We start from the raw sequence: 21,258 nt of genomic DNA on the forward strand, positions 1-21,258 counted from the left end.
CTATGGGTGGAGCCACTTAGCGACCATTTCTTGGGTTGCCATCCAGCCCACAGGGCTGGCTTGGGCGGGGGCCGCGGGCGAAGTCCCAGCACGCCGGGAGGTTGCCTGCCATCAGTGGGTCACAACAAGCTGACCAGTAGGAGGGCAACAACAAGAGGTCTTCAACCAGTCCATGACTGGGAATCCTAAGCCGCCAGAAAACCAGAAATCTGGGCCTCTGTCAGGATCCTTTCAGAATATGTGGAGGAGGAAACTTGTATTTTAAAAGCTTATGAGCCCCATACAGGAGGACAAGGAAAATAATTGGAGAGAAAGCCCTTCATTGCTTCTGTGCACAGATGGACCTGGGGTGAGTTTGGCTGCAGGAACTTGATAGACCTGAATCGCTCTGTTTTGTAGAAGAATTTGGGGTTCAGAGTTGATGGGCAGTGGGGTGGCAGATGGAGAGAGAATGAGTGTGAGAAGGAAGGAGAGAGAGGAACCCAAAAGTCAGCTAGGGGAGCTCAAAGGAAGTGTCCAAGGTGAAATCTGTGGCTACTACCATGCTCTGTGGAAACTTCTCCAGCCTTTAAAAATATATTAAGTATACTATGGAAAAAGGCCATGTCAAATTGATTAATTTTATTTTTAAAATGATATGCTCCCATAATCAAAATGTAAAACATTTGTGCTTCAAAGGACACCCTAAAAAATGAAAAGACCACCCACAAAATGGGAGAGTACATTTGCAAAGGACATATCTGATAAGAGACTTGTATCCAGAATATACAAAATGCTCTTATAATTTCATAACAAGAAGATAAATAAACCAGTTTTTTTTATTCTTATGTTAATCCTCATACATTACATCATTAGTTTTAGATGAAGTGTTCCATGATTCATTGTTTGTGCACAACACCCAGTGCTCCATGCAGAACGTGCCCTCCTCAATACCCACCACCAGGCTAACCCATCCTCCCACCCCCCTCCCCTCTAGAACCCTGTTTGTTTTTCAGAGTCCATCGTCTCTCATGGTTCGTCTACCCCTCCGATTTCCCCCGCTTCATTCTTCCCCTCCCGCTACCTTCTTCTTCTTCTTCTTTTTTTCTTAACATATATTGCATTATTTGTTTCAGAGGTACAGATCTGAGATTCAACAGTCTTGCACAATTCACAGCGCTTACCAGAGCACATACCCTCCCCAGTGTCTATCACCTGGTCACCCCATCCCTCCCACCCCACCCCCCACTCCAATAACACTCAGTTTGTTTCCTGTGATTAAGAATTCCTCATATCAGTGAGATCATATGATACATGTCTTTCTCTGTTAGACTTATTTCACTCAACATAATACCCTCCAGTTCCATCCACGTCGTTGCAAATGGCAAGATCTCATTCCTTTTGATGGCTGTAAACCAGTTTTTTTTTTTAAGGTTTTATTTATTTATTTGACAGAGAGAGACACAGCAAGAGAGGGAACACAAGCAGGGGGAGTGGGAGAGGGAGAAGCAGGCTTCCCGCAGAGCAGGGAGCCCGATGTGGTGCTCAATCCCAGGACCCTGGGATCATGACCTTAGCTGAAGGCAGACGCTTAACGACTGAGCCACCCGGGTGCCCTGATAAATAAACCAGTTTAAAAATGGGCAAAGGATCAGACTAGACACTCCTCCAAGGAAGATAGACAAGTGGTCAACAAACACAGGAAAAGATGCTCCACATCACTAGTCCTAAGGGGAATGCAAATCAAAACCACACCGGGATGGGCTACTATTTCACACCCACTAGGGTGGCTAGACTCAAAAGAACATCATCGTAAGTATTGGTCAACCCAAGAGAAGGAAAAACCTCTGTACAGAAACTTGCACACACATGTTCACAGCAACAGGATTCATAAAAGCCAAAAGGTAGAAGCAACCCAAATACACCATCAATAGGTGAATGGATACATAAGGTGGCATACTGATGCAGTGGAATATTATTCAGCCATAAAAAGGAATGAAGTTCTTTTTCTTCTTTAAATATTTATTTATTTGAGAGAGAAATAGAGAGAGCACGTGCGGCAGAGGGAGAGGGAGAGGGAGAAGCAGGCTTCCCGCTGAGCAGGGAGCCCGATGTGGGGCTTGATCCCAGGAGCCCGGGCTTATGACCTGAGCCGAAGGCTGAGGTTTAACCGGCTGAGCCAACCCAGGCGCCCCAGGAATGAAGTTCTGATTCATGTTGCCGGATGGAAACACTGTGGATGGAAAACACTGTGCTGAGTGCACGGAACCGGACACAAAAGGTCACATAGTGTGACCATTTCCATGTGATTCCATTTATATGAAATGTCTAGAACAGGAAAATCCGGGAACAGATCGTAGATGAGGGGTTTCCTAGGACTGGTGCAGGTGGGGTTTTGGGATTGGGGGGTTCTGGCTAAGGGGTATGGGATTTCTCTTTGAGGTGATGAAAATCATACACTTTGATGGGTGAATTGTATGTGAATTATTTCTCACTAAAACTATAAAGAAAATGGTACAGTCCGCAAAGAATTACAAAATGCCTGCAGATGGTGGTCTTTGTGAGCCAGTCATGGAGGGGCCAAGTGTCCCATGGGGTCAGGGAGCGAGGCGTCCCCAGATGAAGCCCAGAAGTATTACTTGCAGGTGAAGCAGGAGCAGCTGTCTTCTCTCTTTCCACCTGGAATTTAAAGGTGGCTCAGGGAAGGATCTGGACTCCCAGGTGTGCAAAAGGAGTTTCAGACCAATGATGGGCTCCTAGGGGCAGGGAGACACCAGCCGGGGTCTAGTTAATGCAAGTGAGACCTTCACCAAGGAAATGTGCTTTATAGTTCCGTCCTTCTGGTGGAACCCCAGGAGCCCAGGTCCTCTTTGAGGGTGTTAGGGGCTGGGTTGTATCCCCCCAAACTCATATGTTGAAGTCCTAACCCCCAGCACGTCAGAATGTGACCTGATTTGGAGATAGGGTCTTTACAGAGACAATCAAGGTAATGAGGTCATTGGATGGGCCCTAATCCAATAGGACTGCTGTCCCTATAAAAATGGGAGATTTGAGAACAGACACACATACAAGGAGATTGACTCGGACATGAAGATGGCTGGCTGCGGGCCTGGGAGAGAGGCCCTTCCCCCAAGGCCCTTAGAAGGAACCACTGCTGACACCTTGATTTCTGCTTCTGGCCTCCAGAAGTCAGAGAGAATACATTTCTGTGGTTTAGGCACCCCAGCGGTTGTACTTTGCTGTGCCCGCTCCCAGACACCAGTACAGAGGGCAGACAGAGGCTGTGCTGAACTGGGAGGGGTTTTGGCCCCAGAGCGGGGTAAGGGGAGAGCAGGGGCTGGGCCTGGCTGTGTGAGAGGCACGCTAGGACCCGGGACTGCCCCCCAACCACCACACACAGGTGCCTGAGTGTTGCAGGACTATGGCATCCCTCGGCCCCAGGAGGGCTCAGGATAGCCTGGTTGGCTGGGCCTAGGCCGACAGCAAGCCATCCCCAACCTCTCCTGAGGGCTTTACCCTGTCCCCTGGCAGATAGGCATGGCCTCCAGCCGCCCCTGCAGGGGCACATGGGACAGTATGTTCAGGCGCCCCGCCTGGTGGGCCCACCTGAGGGGTCTTGCAGGTCCTGCTACACTGTAGGCCAGGAGGTTCTGGGAACCTTCTCTGGACTTGGCAGCTGGGCTACACTCTGCTCCAAGTGACCTGGCCAGCATTCCTCGTGACTTCCCCCAGCTGGATGACCTCATTTTCCAGAGCTCAGGGATCATCTCAGTCTGCTTTCCCAAGACTGCACTTTCCCGCTGCTCCTCCCCCATCTCAGGCTGATGAGGTTGGGGAAGAGGCCTGTTTCCAGGCTCTGAGATTCCTGCTCACTCCAGAGTGGAGCGGCCACAGCTAGAGCCATGGCCACCCCCTCCCAGACCCTTTAGTCTCCCTGTCTGTCCTCTGCTTCTGTCTCTGTGTCACACACACACACACACAGAGCCCCACATCCGGCCTTTAGGGCGGGCTCCCCCCTCCTCCCTCTTAAAAGAGCAGCTTTCTCTCAGGAGCAGAAACCTCAGCTGGGAGAATCTGTGAGAAGGTGATGGCTCCGTGGAGGCCCGGGGAGGGAGCTGCAGCCAAAGGGACTTTCTGTGGGGGTGGCGGGAAGCCTGCTTCTCTGAAGACTCTTCCTTACACCTGTTCTTGCCCACCAGGTCACAGCCCCTGGAGGCCTGAACAACCATGTGCTTCACCCAGGTGTCGAGAGTGAGTAGGGAGGGAGGGGAGGGGGCGGTGGGCCCCGGATACCATTTCCGAACTGTGGGTCCCCCTTCTCCCACCTATGCTGGCCCCCGGACCTGCTGATCCCTCCACATGCACCTGGCTCTGTCCCATTCTCCTAGACCAGTGGAGGAGCCCCCTGAGGAAGCAGGGGTCTGAGGCACTCAACAGGGCCCCAGTCTCATAATGAGCCTGAGCTTGCTTGGTCGAATGCTCTGCCATCACTGTCCTGAAATTCTGAATAATTGTTGACAAACAGCCTCACATTCTGAGTCATTCACTTTATTTATTTTTTTAAGATTTTATTTGTCAGAGGGAGGGGGAGAGAAAGAGAGAGAGAGAGCATGCACCGCATAAGCAGGGGAAGTGACAGGCAGAGCAGGCAGAGCGAGAAGCAGACTCCCCGCCAAGAGCGGGGAGCCCGGCATGGAGCTCAAGCCCAGGACCCCGGGATCATGACCTGAGCCGAAGGCAGATGCTTAACCCAGTGAGCCACCCAGGAGTCCCTGAGTCATTCACTTTATAGAGCAGGTCCTTGTGGGGCCAGATTTCCTGTCTGGGGGTAAATTATGGGGGGCAGCTCTGTGTGTGTGTCGGGGTCCTGAGGAACAGGGTGTGCTGTGGGACAAGGGGGTTGCTCTAGGACCCGACATGTTTGTGGGGCAGCTGGAGAGGGCCAGAGGAAGCACCAATTGCAGTAGACCCTGTATGCCCTGGAAACCAGATGTGGCCCTAAGGTAGAGATGTGGGAGGGAGGCTCTGGTGTACCTCGCATTTCTGTGGGTCAAGCCAAGAGTCTGGGCAGGGGAGATGGGTCTGCAGAATCTGCAGTCAGGAAGCGTTTCTGGCCACGGGTGTCCCTGCATCTCTGTCACCACCTCAGAGAAGACTGGCCACTGCCAATCCTTCCCTTGGCCAACTGTCAGCCTGGACGGAGAGCTCAGGTATTCGGTAACACGGTAGACCCTACACTCTCCAGAGCAATGTTCCTAGGTGTGTGTGTGTGTGTGCGCGCGCGTGCGCGCGTGCGCACGAATACAGCAAGTGTGGGGGGTGGCAAGGTCACACGAGCCTGAAAAAAATTACTGTTACCTCCACAGGAAAGCAGAAGTCTGACTGAGATTTTAAAATTCAGAATGGTAAGAAGCTCTTCCCAATGCATGGTTGGGGGAGTGAGGGGCGTCTGGGTCCTGCTGTGTGGAGCTAGGAATGTCCAGCCCACCTGGGCCCTGGGGGCGGGGGTGGGGAGGATCAGGCCTTTCTTTCCCACCGCTGCCTCTCCTCCCCTCACAGCACCAGATGGTGGACAGTTTCTTTAACAATCATCAACATCAACCAGAAGGACAAGAGCAGGTGGGTCACTGTGCCCCCCACTCGCCTGCTCTCTACAGTTTGGCTTGGGTGGGTGGTTTCACGATGATGGTGGTGATGGAGAAGATGAAGATGCTGCCCCAGGTTTGCCCATTCCTTCCACTGGACAGATCCTTGCAATAGGCTAATCTCTCAGTTCACACCTGTGTGGCAGGTGTGTGCACAGGTGAGGAATGCAGAGGCCCAGGGAGGCTTAGGAATGTGTCCAAGTCACTGGGCATATCGATGACAGGGCAGGGATGCCAGACACCTGGTCCCCAGACCCCTGGGCTGGACCCAGCTATGGGGGCCTGGCGAGCCGAGAACAGCCCGGGGCTTGGGGATAAGACTGAGTGTGGGAGACGCTGGGAGGATTAAACGAGTGATTTTTCCCCAACAGGAGCAGGTCGCGCTACTGCAGCTGGAGGTGAGTTGGGCATGGCTCCTCCTCCACAGCTTAGTCCCCAGGGTGATGCTCAGCCGCGTTACTGGGTCTGGGCTCCTGGCTCCCTGTTGACTCACCTGGCCCCATGGAGGTGACAGGGGACTGCAGACTGCAGCAGGCAGGAGCAGGCCGGTAGCCTCCGCACCCTCTTCTCCCCAGGACGACTTCAATGAGGCCTTGCTCGACGCCACCATGGATCTGCATGATCAGAACTGCAATCAGGTGCGTGGGAGGCGCCCTCCTCGGCCCTCCTTGCTTCCCTTCCCCACCTGTTCTGTCTGGATTTTGGTGTGGCCATGTATGGACACAGGGGGAAGGGATGCCCCTCGAGACCGGGGAGGTGGCAACCTCCCGGCACCGGCCTCCCCCGCCCAGCACATCCGGGCAAGAGCCCCCTCTCCGCCCTCAGTGCCGCATCCGCTGGGCCCCGAGGGCTGGGGGCCGGGCTCCGATCGAGGCTGCTCAGGGTCCGCACCACGTCGGTGGTTTATGCCGGGAGAGGGGGAGGAAGTCGGCGGGAGAAGTCCGCGCGTGTGGGGACCTGCTGGCGGGAAAGCGGGCAGCTTCGTCTGTGGGCTTCTGTCTCCCAGATTCTCAGGAAGGTTGGGAGGCCTCAGCCCGGGGCCAAGACTTGAACGGCCCCCCAACCGCGTCCCTGCAGGACTCCTCTCCGTTACTTCCCGAGGTGCGGCAGGAACTGCGCTCCAGGGTCCGGAGGTCCTCTGTCCTTTCCCTGGAAGACCAGAGTCCTGAGGGCTGCTCTCCCAAGGAGTCCTTTTGTAAGCGAGCCCTGAGGTACTTTCAGAGGCTGCTGCACTGCCTCTGGCAGAAGTGGCAGGCCGCGCTGGCTTGGTTGAAGACGACCCTGGCTGCTGGAGTGCAGGCCCTTTGCAGGGCGGTGGAGGCCATCTGGAGTGTGTTTAACGATTTCTGCTCCTTCATGGCTCAGGTCATCAGGAGCACCATGCAGGCCTAGCTAACCCCCCCTTACCGGTATCCTTCCCCGGGGCTGGCCCGTCGCTCTGGCTATGGTGTCTTAATAAAAGTTGGTCAAACCCAGCGGAGTGCCTGTGGTGTCGGGAGCAGGGGGCCCCAGTGGTTGGGGGGGACATGTGTCATGTGGACCCGCACTGGGGTCCACCTGACCGCTCTAAATCTGTACGTGGGACACCGGTGTCACAATTGGTCACGGACTCGTGGTGAGGACTGGAAGGCCGATGCCTTGCCTGATGCATAGTAGAGACTCAGTAAATGGTGCTCCCAGAGCAGCAGGGCGCTCGGGCCTGAGGAGCTTTCAGCCCTCTTTTCTTCTCCTGACCCGAGTCTTCATCCTTCGCTGGGCCACAGAAGCTCCTCGGTCTTCCTTCCAAGATCAGAGGCCTTGAGGTTGGGGCATGGGGCGGGGGGAAGGATGGAGGACGGATGGGGAGGGAGGGGTACCCCTGCCTGTGCCAGGCAGAGAGGCAGCTTGGCGGGGGAGGGCAGGAGTCACATCTTAGGCCTGCGGCCTGTGGCCTGGTGTGGGTCTGCAAATGCAGGAACTGGGGGGAGGAGGAGAAGGCCAGGGCTGGAAGGGCTCAGGTCAGCTCATCATTTTTCTTTTCTTTTTTTTTCAAAGATTTTATTTATTTACTTGACAGAAAGACACAGCAAGAGAGGGAACACAAGCAGGGGGAGTGGGAGAGGGAGAAGCAGGCTTCCTGCTGAGCAGGGAGCCCGATGTGGGGCTCGATTCCAGGACCCCGGGATCATGACCTGAGCTGAAGGCAGATGCTTAACAACTGAGCCACCCAGGCACCCCTCTTTTTTTGTTGTTGTTTTAAGATGATTTATTTGAGAGAGAGAGTGTGGAGGCAGAGAGCGACTCTTTCTCAAGCAGACTACTGGCTGAGCGGGGAACCCAATGCAGTGCAGGCCCAACCCATGAGCTCAAGCAAGACCAGATCTGAAACTGAGGCTCAGCTAACTAAGCCACCAGGCACCCCTCCTCCTTTCCCCCAAGCTCCCCTGCCCCCCACTGACTTCCTGCTTCTGGTAGCTGCACACAGATTTTGCACTGGGAGTGTCCGGCCACAAATAGCGGCTGCTGAGGTGGCGCTGAGGGGGGTGGTTCCAGGGCCCCGACCTGAGAACAGAGCAGGAAGGAAGGAGGAAATGGGCCTGGGGCAGGGGACCACAGGCACTCCGCTGTGTCTGAGAAGGATGCTGAGGTGAGAGGGGCATGGGGGAGGGGCTTGGGAGCCAGGAGGCCTCAAGGACTGGGGGCGCTTCTGTGAGTCAGCATTCCCCTCTCCTGTCGGCCAGCTTCTTCAGACCCTTTCCCTTTTGTAGGAAAGAAACTCTTGATTCTTAGAAAAATCGCCTGCCCGGGGGCCACCTGTGAGTCCAGCAGGAGGCGACAATGGCTGAAGCATACCCTGCTAGTAACTTCTTGGTGGCCCTGATCATCCTCAGGGACCCTGTTTGCTCGCAGCCTCTGCCCTACAGGGGAGAGTGTTGGGGGGATCTTCCCCTTGGCCGTGTCCTCTCTCCCCACTTCCTGTCAGCATTTGGGTTGTTTTAGATCCTTGCCCTGCATTTTCAAGTGACCCTGTGTCACACTGCCACTTCTCCTTGTGGCTTCTGCACGGATTTCCCTTGAGGAAACCCTCCTCCTGTGCTGACATCGGGGGCTTTTATGAACCCATGGCCCCATCAAAGTCACCGTCAACCAGAGCCTAGACAACTTCCAGGCTCTTCTCGTTGGTCTCCCTTGTCTTGCCTCTTTCAAGCCAAATCTATCTAGCACCAAGGTCAAAACAATTTCATTGCAAAATGAAGTAACTCCCTGCTTAAAACCCTCCCCTCTTCCCATCATAAATATACTCTGACTGGGGCGCCTGGGTGGCTCGGTCAGTTAAGCATCTGCCTTCAGCTCAGGTCATGATCCTGGGGTCCTGGGATCGAGCCCCGCATCAGGCTCCCTGCTTAACGGGAAGCCTGCTTCTCCCTCTCCCCCTCCCCCTGCTTGTGTTCCCTCTCTCACTGTCTCTCTCTGTCAGATAAAGAAAATCTTTAAAATAAATAAATAATAAATACATAAATAAATAAACTCTAACCTTGGCCTCTAAGGTGGTCTGTATCATCAGGTTCCTACAGAACTCCCTCAGGGACAGTATTCTTCAGCTGCCTGCTCAGCAGCTCAGGGCCTTTGCACATGCTGTTTCCTCTGCCAGGGATGCCCTTCCCCTAGTTCTTCTGTGGTTGCCTCTCCCTTCTATTTCAGGCCTTGTTCTCCTCAATAGCCCAGCACATTCCCTAGTACACAGTAGGTGCTCAAGAAATAATAAAGCCTCCAAATGCTGTGGGTTCTCCCAACTCCTTACTTTCTTAGTTGACTAAGAAAATTATCTTCTTGAAATTTTCTGCTCTGGGGTCTTCCACGAGTCTAATTTGTTCTGTGACATCCAGGGACTCTCTGTACCCTACCTGATCTTCCTCCCAAACCCCAAAAGCATAGACCTTCCCCAGGCTCAGAGCTTCCCACTCAATTGTGCCCAAGAACCATCTCTACTTTCCCACATTTGGGAGCAGATTTTCCCCAAGTCCCGTGAGCACTTGTTGACGAGTTCACCTCATGTTCACAAACATCTGCTAAACAGCAATTACGTGTCAGGTTGGAGGGACAAAAACAACTTAGAAAAAAAAGTGTGGGTACAAAAAGCCACAGACAGAAGCAGGAAGAGCATGTGTGTCCTCTGCAGCTGAGGGGGGCTGTTTTCTTTCCTGTGGTCTTAACAGAAGTCACATGATTTTAAACCTGTCTATTAGTTGTGAAAAAAACAACCTGTCTTCCAGAGTAGAGAAGAGGCCAAAATTGCCTGGTAGGTAGAAGGTGTGGAAATCAGCCAAACCAGCTTTGGGTTTACAGGATCATGGGTCGTCAGGGGTCTCGAGCCCACAATCCAACTTGGCCATCAAGCAGGTTTCATTTCATCTGCTAGCATCTTCAAGTTGAACTAGTTACCTACATTCCAAAAACAAGGTTTCCCGTAAGAACCCAGAATCTGGGAAGTTAAATTTTATTCCATTTTAATTAATTCAAGCAGCCACATGTGGCTAGAGGATACAGTATCGGACAACAGAGATTAGGGGCAGACTCCAGAGAAGGGAAAATTCCAGGGCGGCATTCGGTGGCCTTCCTCACAGCTGGCTCTGAGAGTTGGCACCCCTCTGCCAGCCCCCCAACTCTGGGCCTTTCCGGGGGGTGTGTGTGGGGGCGGGGCTCTCTCTGGGCCTGCTCCTATCTAGAGTACTGTAGAAGGAGCTGGGGTAGGGAAAGGAAAAGGCATCCCCGTCACAGTGCTGAGGGTAACAGACAGCGTTTTGGTGGATCTCAAAAAAATTAGAAGAGTGGTTTTCAAGAAGGCCGTTTTACTTTAGGTACTTTGAAATACAGCCCTGCGGCCAGGGAGAGATGCCTGGGGCGGCGGGGGGCGGGTGTACTAACACGCAGGCTTGGCGGAGCCAGAGGGAGGCCGGGGGAGTGGGGCCCCGGGACGTCCTCTGCAGGCCACCGGGGAGAGGCGCGCAGGGCAGGCCCGGCGGAACCCGGGTGGGGTTAGTACAGGGTCTCGCGGGCGTGCGTTCTCAGGTGCCGCAGCAGGTGCGAGTTGCGGCTGAAGCTGCGGCCACACTGTGCGCACGAGTAGGGCCTGGCGCCCGTGTGCACCAGCATGTGGCGCAGCAGGTTGCAGCTGCGGCTGAAGCTCTTGCCGCACTCGCGGCACTCCTGGGGGGGCTCGGCCTGCCGGGCCGCCGCCTCGGTCCCGGCCCCCGCGTGGGTGGCCAGGTGCCGCTGGAGGTGCGCGTTGCGCCGGAAGCTGCGGCCGCACGTCGGGCAGCCGTAGGGCCGCTCGCCGGTGTGGCTGCGGCGGTGGCGGGCCAGGTTGGAGCTGTTGCGGAAGCGGTAGCCGCACGTGTCGCAGGCGTGGGGCTTCTCGCCCGTGTGGATGCGCTGGTGGCGCGCCAGGTGGGCGCTCTGGCTGAAGCCTTCGCCGCACTCGCTGCAGCGGCAGGGCTTCTCGCCCGTGTGGCTGCGCCGGTGGCGGGCCAGGTCCTGGGTCTGGCTGAAGGTCTTGCCGCACTGGGCGCAATGGTGGGGCCTCGGGCCGCCGTGGGTCAGGAGGTGGCGGGCCAGACCGGCCCGGCGCACGAAGCGCTTGCCGCAGTGCGGGCAGCTGTAGGGCTTCTCGCCCGTGTGCACCCGCTGGTGGCAGACCAGCTGGGAGCTCTGGCTGAAGCTGCGGCCGCAGATCTGGCAGGAGAAGGGCCGCTCGCCCGTGTGCACGCGCCGGTGGGCCCCCAGGTGCTCGCTGCGCCGGAACGCCTTGCCACAGTCCCCGCACACGTAAGGCCTGCGCTCGGGGCCCGGGCGCAGGCTGCCCGAGCACTCAGAGCACTGGTGGCCCTTGTCCTTGGCGTGGATCCGCAGGTGGCGCTTGAGGCTGGAGCGGCGCTGGAAGGTTTGGCCACAGTGGGAGCACAGGACCACGGCCAGCTCGCGCGCTTCGCTCTTGGTCTCGGGGACGCACGGGGACTTCTGGTCCTGGGCATGCGCCAGCAGGTGCTGCATGAGGTTGGCCCGGCGCTGGAAGCCCTGACCGCACTCGGCACACAGAAAGGCGGGCTCAGAGGAGTGAGTCTGAAGGTGTTTGTTCAGATGTGAGCTCTGGCGGAAGCGGTGGCCGCAGAGGTGGCAGGCGTGTGGCCGCTCATCTGTGTGCGTGCGCATGTGCAGCTTGAGGATGGAACTCCGGCCGAAGCTCTTCCCGCAGCACTGGCAGGGAAAGGCCCGAGCGCCGGGGTGAGACCGCAGCTGGTGGGCCTCCAGGCGGGCCAGCTCCCGGAAGCTCAGCCCACAGTCTGTGCAGATGAATTCCATCCCTGGCTCCGACCTGGGTGTCTCCCCAGCCACTTTGACCTCCAGAATGTCACTCCTGCCGTGAGCGGACCCTCCTTCACCGGAGCCACTCACTTCTGGGCCCGGCCCCAGCACCTGAAGGTGGGGCTCTTCTGCCACCCCAGGACCATCTGCCCCAGACTCTGTGGAGACGGCAGCAGGCCAGGCCACCCCTTTGGGCTCCTCTTTAAACTCCTCATCTGCGGTTTTGTTTTCAAATCCTGGGAAAGAAGCAGAAAACGGGGACAGGCAGGCGTATTCTTAGAGGCTCCCAGGAATCGCCTAGAACCTCAACGCCTCAAAGCAGAAAGAAACCCGGGGTTCCTGCAAAGCTGGTGGGTGGGCAGAAGGGGAGGGTAAAAACCAGACAACATAGAATTTACCATAGTAACAGCTTTACTTTTTTTTTTTTAATTTTTAAGTAGGTTCCATGCCCAGTGTGGAGCCCAAACTGGGCCTTGAACTCACGAGCCTGAGATCAAGACCTGAGCTGAAATCAAGAGTTGAAAGCTTAACCAGCTGAGCCAGCCAGGCACCCCAATGACTACCCATTTTAAAAGCTCAAAGTTAACGGGGTTGATGATTAGATCAGACACAATGAGCCTTTAAAATAAATGAATGATTGACTGAACGAAGGAAGGAATGAATGAATCCTTATCAAGATAGCCCATTTTTATATATTTTTAAGATTTTATTTATTTGAGAGAGAGAGAGATCGCACAAGTGCATGTGCACGCACGGGTAGGAGGAGGGGCAGAGGGAGAAGCAGACTCCCCTATGAGCAGGGAGCCTGAGGCGGGGCCTGATCCGGGGACCCTGAGATCATGACCTGAGCGGAAGGCAGACGCTTAAACGACTGAACCACCCAACCCCACAGAGCCCATTTTTAGCCAAAGAGGCCAAAAGTCAGGTAGGATCTGAACCTCAGGGACCATTCTTGAAACACAAAGAGCCTTCAGCGGTAATAAGCGGGAAGGGCCTCTTACCCAGAGGGTGCGCCGGCCAAGCCTTCTTTGCTGGGACATCTTCAAAGGTCAGGGACTCCTGTAACAAAAGGATGGGCAGAGACCCTCGGTGAGAGAGGGTCCCCCTATGACCTGAGGGGGATGATGAGCTTTTAAGGTTTAAATGAAGGAAGACATGGATTCGCTACAACTGCAGAGGCCGAGGACATCCAGGGCAGAACATTCTGGAATGAGGGTACTAGTCCAGCTCACCAGCACAGCTGCCAGCTCCTGATCTCGGGAGTTTTCCTCCAGCCATAGGACAGGGCCCTGGGGGACTGACAGCATGGGGGTGGGGTGGGGAGAGCTGTTAGAAGCCAGACTTACCCTCCACTTGGCTATAGGGAGTGCACCTGTTGCCAGGGCCCCAAGAGAGACATTGGCTCTCTCCCATCCCCGTCAAAGAGGGGGGCTGCCTATTTCTCACCCCACCCTCCACCCTCACATACCGTGCCTCCCAGCTCCCACCTTCCCGGGGTACCAACTCCTCACCAGTCTCTTGCAGGGCCTGGAATGTCCTCTTGGGACCTGGGCTCAGTGGCTGCTTTGCACTTGGGGGATGTCTCCAGGTCTCCAGCTCAGCGGGCTTGGAAGGCCCTGGCTGGGATGGCAGGGGTTCCCTCGGTGCCTCCAGGGCTGGAGGTCCTTCTGAGGGCACTTCCTTTTTGGGGCTGTGACTGGAGACCTGGGAAGAGCCCCCCTGTTCCTCCAAAGTGATGTCTGCCCGGGGACAGTTCTTACCAGTGTTAAAACTAAAATCCTGTTCAAAATACATCTGTTAGGCAACGGACAGGACAGGGCAATAGTCCCTGTCCTACTGACTCCCAAGGGAAACGCGACCAAGGAAAGGTGAGAGGCGGCAGAGGTGGGAGGTTAAAAAGAAATTATTGGAGGGAGGGAAACGGAGCGATTTCTTCATGGGGCACTGAAGTCCCCGTCTCCCTACCTGCTGTCCAGCCACCACCCTCTTACCAGGGGCCCCACGGCGCTGGACTCCCTCTGGACGCCCTCCAGCAGCAGCACCACCTCCTCCCCGTCCCTGAGCTGCTGGCCCTGCAGCCGAGCCAGGAGGTGGGGGGGCAGCACGCTCAGGAACTGCTCCAGCACCAGCAGCTCCAGGATCTGCTTCTTGGTGTGCAGAGCCGGCCTCAGCCAGTGGTTGCAGAGCTCCCGGAGCCGGCTCAGGGACGCCCTCGGCCCCATGTCCTCCTGATATTGGAAGCATCTGAAGAGCTGGTGAGCCACCTCGGGCCGGGGCCTGGCCTGTGCATGCCTGACGTCCTCCTGCCCAGCAGCCTCCTCTTCCTCCAGTTTGACTGCTCCAAGCTGCTCTGGCTCTCGGGCAGCCGGGACGGGCTCTTCAAGCATCCTTCAGCTTGGGGGGTAGCTCGCTGCAGCAGGTGCCACTCTCGGGTCTCTCCCTCTCTGCTCCCACACCTGTGGTGTTAAGAAATGCCGAAGATGTGGCCTCCAGAGGAAGCGCTTCTCTCATTGGTCATGGGTAAGGACTCAGAGAGCAGGACAGCCCAAGGCCCCAGCCTGACCAAAACACTAAAAGGCAGAGAAAACCGATAGTTCTGTCTTTTCGTCCCTTCCTGCAGCATTCAGAACTTCACCCCAGTGATCAAAATTGGCATTCCTGAGACGGGACGGTTGAGTTTCCCTGCCTCTCGATGCTGTGCCGTGGGGAGCATGCAGCAGCACCAAAGATGCGCCGTTGCCAAAAGTGTTTCGTGGCGATACAATCCAGCTCTACTTTAGCCCCAGCTTTGCATTGCAAGGAATAAGAACGGGTGGGGGTGGGGGTGGGGGTGGGGGTGGTGGTGGTGGATAAGAGTGATGGTGTTGGGGCGCCTGGGTGGCTCAGTCGTTAAGCGTCTGCCTTCGGCTCGGGTCATGATCCCAGGTCCTGGGATCGAGCCCCGCATCGGGCTCCCTGCTCGGCGGGAAGCCTGCTTCTCCCTCTCCCACTCCCCCTGCTTGTGTTCCCTCTTTTGCTGTGTCTCTGTCAAATAAATAAATAAAATCTTTAAAAAAAAAAAGAGTGATGGTGTCTAAGGTACAAACTTGTAACTAGGAGCAAATAATCCACAGAAATCTAATGCACAATATAATGAATACAGACAATAATAGTGTACTAGAAGTATGTAATGGAATAAATATCACTCCCCTGACAATCATATTACAATATATGAATGTACCAAAGTAACATGCCGTACACCTTTAAGGTATACAACGTTACATGTAAAATTTATTCAATTAAAAAAAAAAAAAAGAACAGGGAGCCTCCGTGGTGCGGTCGGTTGGGCGCCTGACTCTCAGTTTCAGCTCAGGTCATCGTCTTGAGGTGGTGGAATGGAGCCCTGGGTGGGGCTCAGCACTTGTCCCAGAGTCAGCTTGGGATTCTCTCTCCCTCTCCCACCTGTGCTCTTTCTCTCTTTAGAATAAATAAATAAAGAAAGAAATCTTAAGAACAAACAAACAGGGCGCCTGGGTGGCTCAGTCGTTAAGCGTCTACCTTCTGCTCAGGTCATGATCTCAGGGGTCCTGGGATCCAGCCCCACATCGGGCTCCCTGCTCAGCAGGAAGCCTGCTTCTCCCTCTCCCACTCCCCCTGCTTGTGTTCCTGCTCTCGCTATCTCTCTCTCTGTCAAATACATAAATAAAATCTTAAAAAAAAAAAAAAAAAGAACAAACAAACAAGTGAGATGATCCCTCAAAGAAACAATGGAACAAATTGCGAATTCGGAATATCCCGGCAAACAACTGGCCCAGTTTCTTCGGTGTTATTTTAACAAGCGCCTGTAGGGGGAGCGTTGCTCTAGAGGAAACTAACAGCCACACACGCAAATGAATGAACTTTGACTGGAGACGGATGTTTTATATTATTTTAAAAAATATTTTATTTAGGGGTGCCTGGGTGGTTTAGCTGGTTAAGCGCCTGCCTTCGGCTCAGTTCATGATCCCAGGGTGCTGAGGATCCCTGTTCAGTGGGGAGCCTGCTTCTTTCTCTCTCCCTCTCAAATAAATAAATAAATAAAATCTTTTTAAAAAATTTAAAAATGTATGTATTTGAGAGAGAGAGAGAGCATGAGCGGAGGGAGGGGCAGAGAGAGCTCTAACTGTGCAAGGGGGAGGGGCAGAGGGAACTCTAACTGAGCCACCAGGCACCCCCCTTGTGCTGTTCTTTCAGTGTCTCTGAAAAATTGACAGTTTTGAAGATAATAGGTGTGCATGTGTCGGCAAGGGTGGGGGGAGCTCATGCATGCGATTCCTCCTTGACCAGACATCCTGACTCTCACTTTACTGCTGTGGAGGTGGTTCTCAGCAGTTAAGGCCAAGGCCCAGGTGGTCAGTGCAGGGCTGAGCACCCACCTGGTGTTCCAATCTCATTTCCCAGGGTTCTGCCAGAGACAGAGGCCAGGATGAGCCAGAGAGCGGGGAGGGGTGGGTGGGTCTCCAGATGAGAGACCAAGACTAAGGCTTACGACTGGCAGAAATTTGTGACAGATATGTTCCCAAGGCCGACAAAAGTGGCTCTGCCCACTTCAGAGGCCTCTAGTAGGTACACTCTTGGGAGCTGGGTGATGGGCAGGAGAGGCCATTGTTTCTCTTTCTTTCCTAAAAATTTTTTTTTTTTTTAAAATTCTGGATTCTTCCTGGGTCTACCTCTCTGGAAAGTATCCACCCCCAAGTAGCAATAAAAGTGTTAACTGGCCACCAGGGGGCAATGGTTCCACACACGGACCACCTCCCAAGCTCTCTTCCCAAGCCGGCACCAGGCCCTCCCCTGCCAGAGGGCTAAGGGGCTACTCACTCTTTCCTTGTGGGGCCGCCCAGATCTACCAACAGGGAGATGCCTCAAGTTCAGCCTCACCCAGAGGACTCAGTTCAGTCCTTCAGCAGAACCCAGAGGGCTTTCATCGTCCTGAATAGGCCAGCACTTTTGCTCCAGAGTTTTGAGGCACTTTTATATTTTAATTTGGGCCAATATTACTTTATGGAAACAAAAACCCAAGCTCCAACATTTGTCTGCCCTCCCTGCTCTCTGGCCTCAAGGCTACAAATGAGCTTCTCCCCAGTCTGTCCCCTGACCCAAACCCCATGGACATCCCAAGCACGGGCAAGGGAAAAGAGGCTCTTGCGTCACTCTGCACCACATAAAGGGAGTAGAGCAGTGCTGGGCACCTGGACGACAGCACGTGGTGGGCGTGCAGGAGTGCTAGCAATCGCAGTTCTCATTATTACTTAGCAACAACACAAATGACCACAGCTAACAGTCGGTCCCATCACTGGCCCATTTTACAGCTGAAGACAACAAGGCTCAGAGGTACAGACATTTGCCAAGGAGGTAACCCAGCCTTGGCAATGCCGCCAGGGAGAAGTCGGCCTGGCCAAGAGCTTTGGACAGTTTATTGAGCCCCCTTGTTGCGGGACTAGGGGGCTCCCTGAGGCTCCTGTTCAGCTGGGGGGAATGAGGTGTGGCAGAAGAGAGGAAAGTGGGTTTTAAACCTGGCTGGTCACTTCCCACCCGAGGAGGAGGATGATGGGGATGCTGAAGACCCAGGCTTCCATCCTGGACACCTGACCAGGCTGGCGCTCATCTCTCCAGCCAGCCTCCCCCTTCCTGCTTCTCCCCAGGCTCCTGCCCAGCCGCGCCCAGCCGCGGAGCCAACATTCTTTCCCGCATTTGGCATCTGACCCCGCATGGGGCACCTTCCACCCCTTGGCGGCTCTCTGCAGGGACTCCACAACACACCAGCAACCTGTCTCTCCCTGTCCACTGTCGTGCTGTGACACAACCATGGTTGAGTGTCTCTCTCCCCTTGGCAAGTAGGAACCGCGTCTTGTTCAAAACGGTTCCCTTAGCTCTTGAAGGGGCTTCAGCGTTTGTTAGTAGAAATAACAAAATGGGAATGATAATGCCTACCTGGAAGATGTGCTACTGAGGAATGCATGCAAAAATGTCTGATGCAGAAAAGCTCTCTGGTAAGTGTTCAGGAAAATGGGCTTTTGTTTCATTGTTTTGGCAGCATGAGCAAAATAATAGAACCAATCACGGGTAATCAGTCACCTTGTAATAACAGCTGGCAGGTACTGAGTGCTAATATATATGGGCTCTCAGCTCAGGGTTGCTTAATCTCACCCCAGCCTATGTGGTAAATTATAATTTCTCCATTTGACACAGGGTAAAGACCATGCTCCAGGAGGATGGGTGATTTGCTCAAGGTCACACCAGGTGGAGCCAAGATTTTCTTTAAGGTAAGAACACTGATCTTGACCACTATGCAAAACCTCAGAAACAGAAAATGACCCAATTTCTCTCTCTCCCTGTTCAATTTGCCTAGTTTTAGCCAGAATATCACAGCGCAAATCGGAGGGAAAAAAAATGAGATTCCAAGGTCTAGCCCTTGGGCCTAGACACACGCAGGGGTGCCCGGAACCTCCAGGTGAGATCTTGCCAAAAGGTTTGAAAGAGATGGAATTTAAGGGAAGTTGGCCTGAAAGTCTCTCCCTCCCCCCTCAGTCTTCAGGACAAAAGCTCTGTTCATATGCACATCTGTGGGGGGTAGGAGGCTCTTCAGCCACCCTCCAATATTCGACCAGCTTAATCTGGAGCCCAGAGGTGGGGAGGCAATGGCTGGACCTGCCCAGGCTGGAGGTGCTGCCACAAGACCCACGCAGACAGCAGGAGAGCCCAGAGCCAGGATCCTTGGCCAGGAACCCTCCCTTTCTCCCTGGACACGGCTGGCAAGAGATTGGTTGGCTTGTTTCTGTTGGCCAGGCTCCCTTCCCGGTGCTGGGGTGAGTTGGTGAGGCTGGCCGGTCCACCTGGGGACACATGGAGCCTGCCTTACCCTCCCCAGTGGGTACAGCAAACCCATGCTACAGGAAGCCCCACCAGCCTCCTTGATGACCCCATAGCTGCAGGTCTGCAGAGCTGGCTGGCACTGGGCTCCCAGCATAGACGACCCACATCCTCCCAAGATTTCTTTCCAGCTTCCTAATCCCCCATCCCATCGCTGAGGCCCAGGTCCCCCTTTTCCCTCTGAGCTGCTAGGAACTCCTTAGGTCTGTCCTGGCAGCCTTCACCCCAGGCTTCCCTGCAACTCACCACTCGGGTCCCCACTCCAGAGGTGGAAGTGCTAGGGGTTCTTTGAGGGCCCCAGGGCCAGAGTCAGCCTCGGCCAGACTGGGAAAGGACTCCGGGAAAACTGAACAGGAAGTTCCCTGCTCTAGTCCCATCCAGGTAATGAGGGGGCTTCCTCGAGTTAACCCTTAACCTCCCAGTTTGGGAGTGGGGTGGGGGAGAGGGCGGGGCCAGAGAAATGAGGACAGAGTGGCTAAGCCAGACTCCAGCCGGGGACCGAGAATGAGAGTCTAACTACCCCTCCAGGTAAGAACTGCTCCCCTCCTAATCAGGACTGTTCCTGTTCTCCTTGTGGGGAGGGGGTCTGTCAGCCTGTACTTTCTGGGGCGGCGGGGCGGGGGGCGGTGGCCAGAGCTGCCATTTTAAAAGCCCTGTTGTGCGCTGGGCTCTTTGCTAGCATTTCATTCATGCGACAGATCTCTGCCAAGGGCCTGCTATGTGCCAGGCACAGTTGCAGGTGCTGAGGTCAACAGGAGCCGGCCCCGACCTCAGACGGCTTATGCGGAGGTGTGCTGGAGCTGTCCCGGGGTAAGAAAACATGACCACGTGACGGGGGAAGAAAGCGCGCCACCAACACCACCTAAGATCTTCCCAAGAATCTTGCCAGGTGGCTTTTGTCCCAGCTTTCCCAAAGAGGAAGCAGGGACTTCCGGGAGGATATGACCTCCCCACTGGCCTTGAGCCCAACTCGACCTCTAAAGTCAAGCCTTTCCCTTTGCTCTTGGCTGGCCGCAGCCCGTAGGGCGCTTTCCTCAGGGGAACCCGCGGTTCAGAGCCCGCGGGCACTCTCGTGGCACCACCTGTCCCGGGCACCCGGGACACCTGCTCGGTGGCGGGAGGCTCGGCGTTGGCCGCCCCTCGGCCTAGGCCCGTTGATCGGTCGGGGCCAGACCCTGCGCTCGCTCTGGCTCTTCTGCCGGGTCCTTGTCTCCCTGCACGTGGCACCTGGGCTTATCTTGTTCTTTATTTTCATTGTCTAGTGTGGGCCTCCCTGGACCGCAAGCTCCCTGTGGACAGTGGTGTTTCCCTTGTCTGCGCCGCATCCTCCACACCTAGCCCAGAGCTGGCATGTGTCAAGACGGACGGAACGGCTTAGGAGCCGGCCCGCGAGGCCCACCGTCCTCAGAAGTGTGCAGCGCGCCGGACGCCCAGAGCTCAGCCGCAGCGGCTGCGAAACCCCACCTACCGGACCCGGCTTGGTCACCGGACCCCGGGGCGGGGCCTGGAAACCCCCTCCCCTGGGCGGGGCCCGGCAACCTCCTCTCCTGGGCGGAGCCTGGAACCCCCACCCCTCGGGCGGAGGCGCCTCCCGCACGCGCAGGTCTGGATTCCCGCCGGCAGCCCCCGCCCCCAAGCCTGACCGGCTCCCCGGGGGCTGTGACCTTGGAGGACGTAGCCACGTCTGAGCCCTGGGAGTGGGGACGGCTGCGCTGCGGGCCACGGGGCCTGTGGAGGGGACCTGCTGGAACGTGCGCTCTCCGGGTAAGGATCGGAGTCCGCAGTCAGGGCCTGGGGGAGCTGGCTGAGAGCGCGGCGGGAAGGCTCGGGGTTCCGCTGTTAGCACTGATTTCCAGGCCTTCGACTCAGAAGTGATACCTTTCCTGGAAAAGTGTCAGAAAAGCAGAAACCCGCTTGACCAAACCACCAAAATAGCATCCAGGCAGAAGGGCTTGGCGCCCGCATTGAAACGAGAATAACACTAGCTTTTGGTCTCCTTCATTCCTAAACCTCTGCCCGGGCTTTGCTTGGCCAAAAACCCCGCTCCTGGCCCACCGCCTGCGTGCACCCCTCATTCATTCGGGAAAGGTTTGCTTCCCTCCTGTGCGTCTGGCGCTGTCCCTGCCCCTGGGAACCCAGTGCTGAGCTGGACAAGTGCTGCCCCCGTGAGGCTTACAATCTGGGCAGCCAGGTTACCGAACCTGGGATTCCTTTTTTTTTTTTTTTTAAGATTTTATTTATTTATTTGAGAGAGAAAGAGCACAAGCAGGGAGCCCAACTTGGGGCTCAATCCCAGAACCCTGGGATCCTGACCTGAAGGCAGGGGCTTAACCAACTGAGCCACCCAGGTGCCCCTGGGGATTCCTTTTGACTTCTATTAACTAAAGGGACTTTGCAGAGAAAA

At 55.4% G+C, this 21,258-nt stretch overlaps 2 protein-coding genes across 8 annotated transcripts; one reads left to right on the plus strand and one right to left on the minus strand.

The window, feature by feature from the left end:
- The first annotated feature begins 107 nt into the window (after positions 1 to 107).
- Positions 108 to 7,099, plus strand: IL32 (interleukin 32). Of its 6 annotated transcripts, none has more exons than XM_045874884.3 (7): positions 108 to 349; positions 4,179 to 4,230; positions 5,346 to 5,384; positions 5,539 to 5,598; positions 5,996 to 6,022; positions 6,200 to 6,262; positions 6,702 to 7,099. In XM_045874884.3, the coding sequence occupies exons 2-7, from the start codon at positions 4,207 to 4,209 to the stop codon at positions 7,014 to 7,016; spliced, it is 528 nt and encodes a 175-aa protein (XP_045730840.1). In that variant the 5' UTR covers positions 108 to 349; positions 4,179 to 4,206; the 3' UTR covers positions 7,017 to 7,099. The 6 variants fall into 6 exon arrangements, with proteins under 6 accessions (XP_045730840.1, XP_064448492.1, XP_045730841.1 ...); XM_045874885.3 differs by lacking the exon at positions 108 to 349 and adding an exon at positions 2,455 to 4,063; XM_064592422.1 differs by lacking the exons at positions 108 to 349; positions 5,539 to 5,598 and adding an exon at positions 2,427 to 4,063.
- A 2,993-nt stretch (positions 7,100 to 10,092) lies between these two features.
- ZSCAN10 (zinc finger and SCAN domain containing 10) lies at positions 10,093 to 14,353 on the minus strand. Of its 2 annotated transcripts, XM_045874889.3 has the most exons (5): positions 13,958 to 14,353; positions 13,478 to 13,745; positions 13,199 to 13,263; positions 12,968 to 13,025; positions 10,093 to 12,202 (listed from the first exon to the last, which is right to left on the minus strand). In XM_045874889.3, exons 1-5 carry the CDS (start codon positions 14,351 to 14,353, stop codon positions 10,641 to 10,643), a joined length of 2,349 nt encoding a protein of 782 aa, XP_045730845.3. In that variant the 3' UTR covers positions 10,093 to 10,640. The 2 variants fall into 2 exon arrangements, with proteins under 2 accessions (XP_045730845.3, XP_054363435.1); XM_054507460.2 differs by lacking the exon at positions 13,478 to 13,745 and having other exon boundaries at positions 13,958 to 14,240.
- Between the last annotated feature and the right edge of the window lie 6,905 nt (positions 14,354 to 21,258).

This window comes from Mirounga angustirostris, unplaced genomic scaffold, assembly GCF_029215605.1.
Source record: "Mirounga angustirostris isolate CCGP_5_RB_7025 unplaced genomic scaffold, mMirAng1.0.hap1 SCAF_5, whole genome shotgun sequence".
Classification (NCBI taxonomy): Eukaryota; Metazoa; Chordata; class Mammalia; order Carnivora; family Phocidae; genus Mirounga; species Mirounga angustirostris.

Coding starts and splice junctions, on each gene's coding strand:
- IL32 (XM_045874884.3), top strand. CDS start 4,207: ATGTGCTTCACCCAGGTGTCGAGA. Junction 4,231..5,345: donor GCTTCACCCAGGTGTCGAGA/GTGAGTAGGGAG, acceptor TTACCTCCACAG/GAAAGCAGAAGTCTGACTGA. Junction 6,023..6,199: donor TCGCGCTACTGCAGCTGGAG/GTGAGTTGGGCA, acceptor TCTTCTCCCCAG/GACGACTTCAATGAGGCCTT.
- ZSCAN10 (XM_045874889.3), bottom strand. CDS start 14,353: ATGCTTGAAGAGCCCGTCCCGGCTGCCCGAGAGCCAGAGCAGCTTGGA. Junction 13,264..13,477: donor CCAGGCCCTGCAAGAGACTG/GTGAGGAGTTGG, acceptor CCATGCTGTCAG/TCCCCCAGGGCCCTGTCCTA. Junction 12,203..12,967: donor TTGGCCGGCGCACCCTCTGG/GTAAGAGGCCCT, acceptor CTTCTTTCCCAG/GATTTGAAAACAAAACCGCA.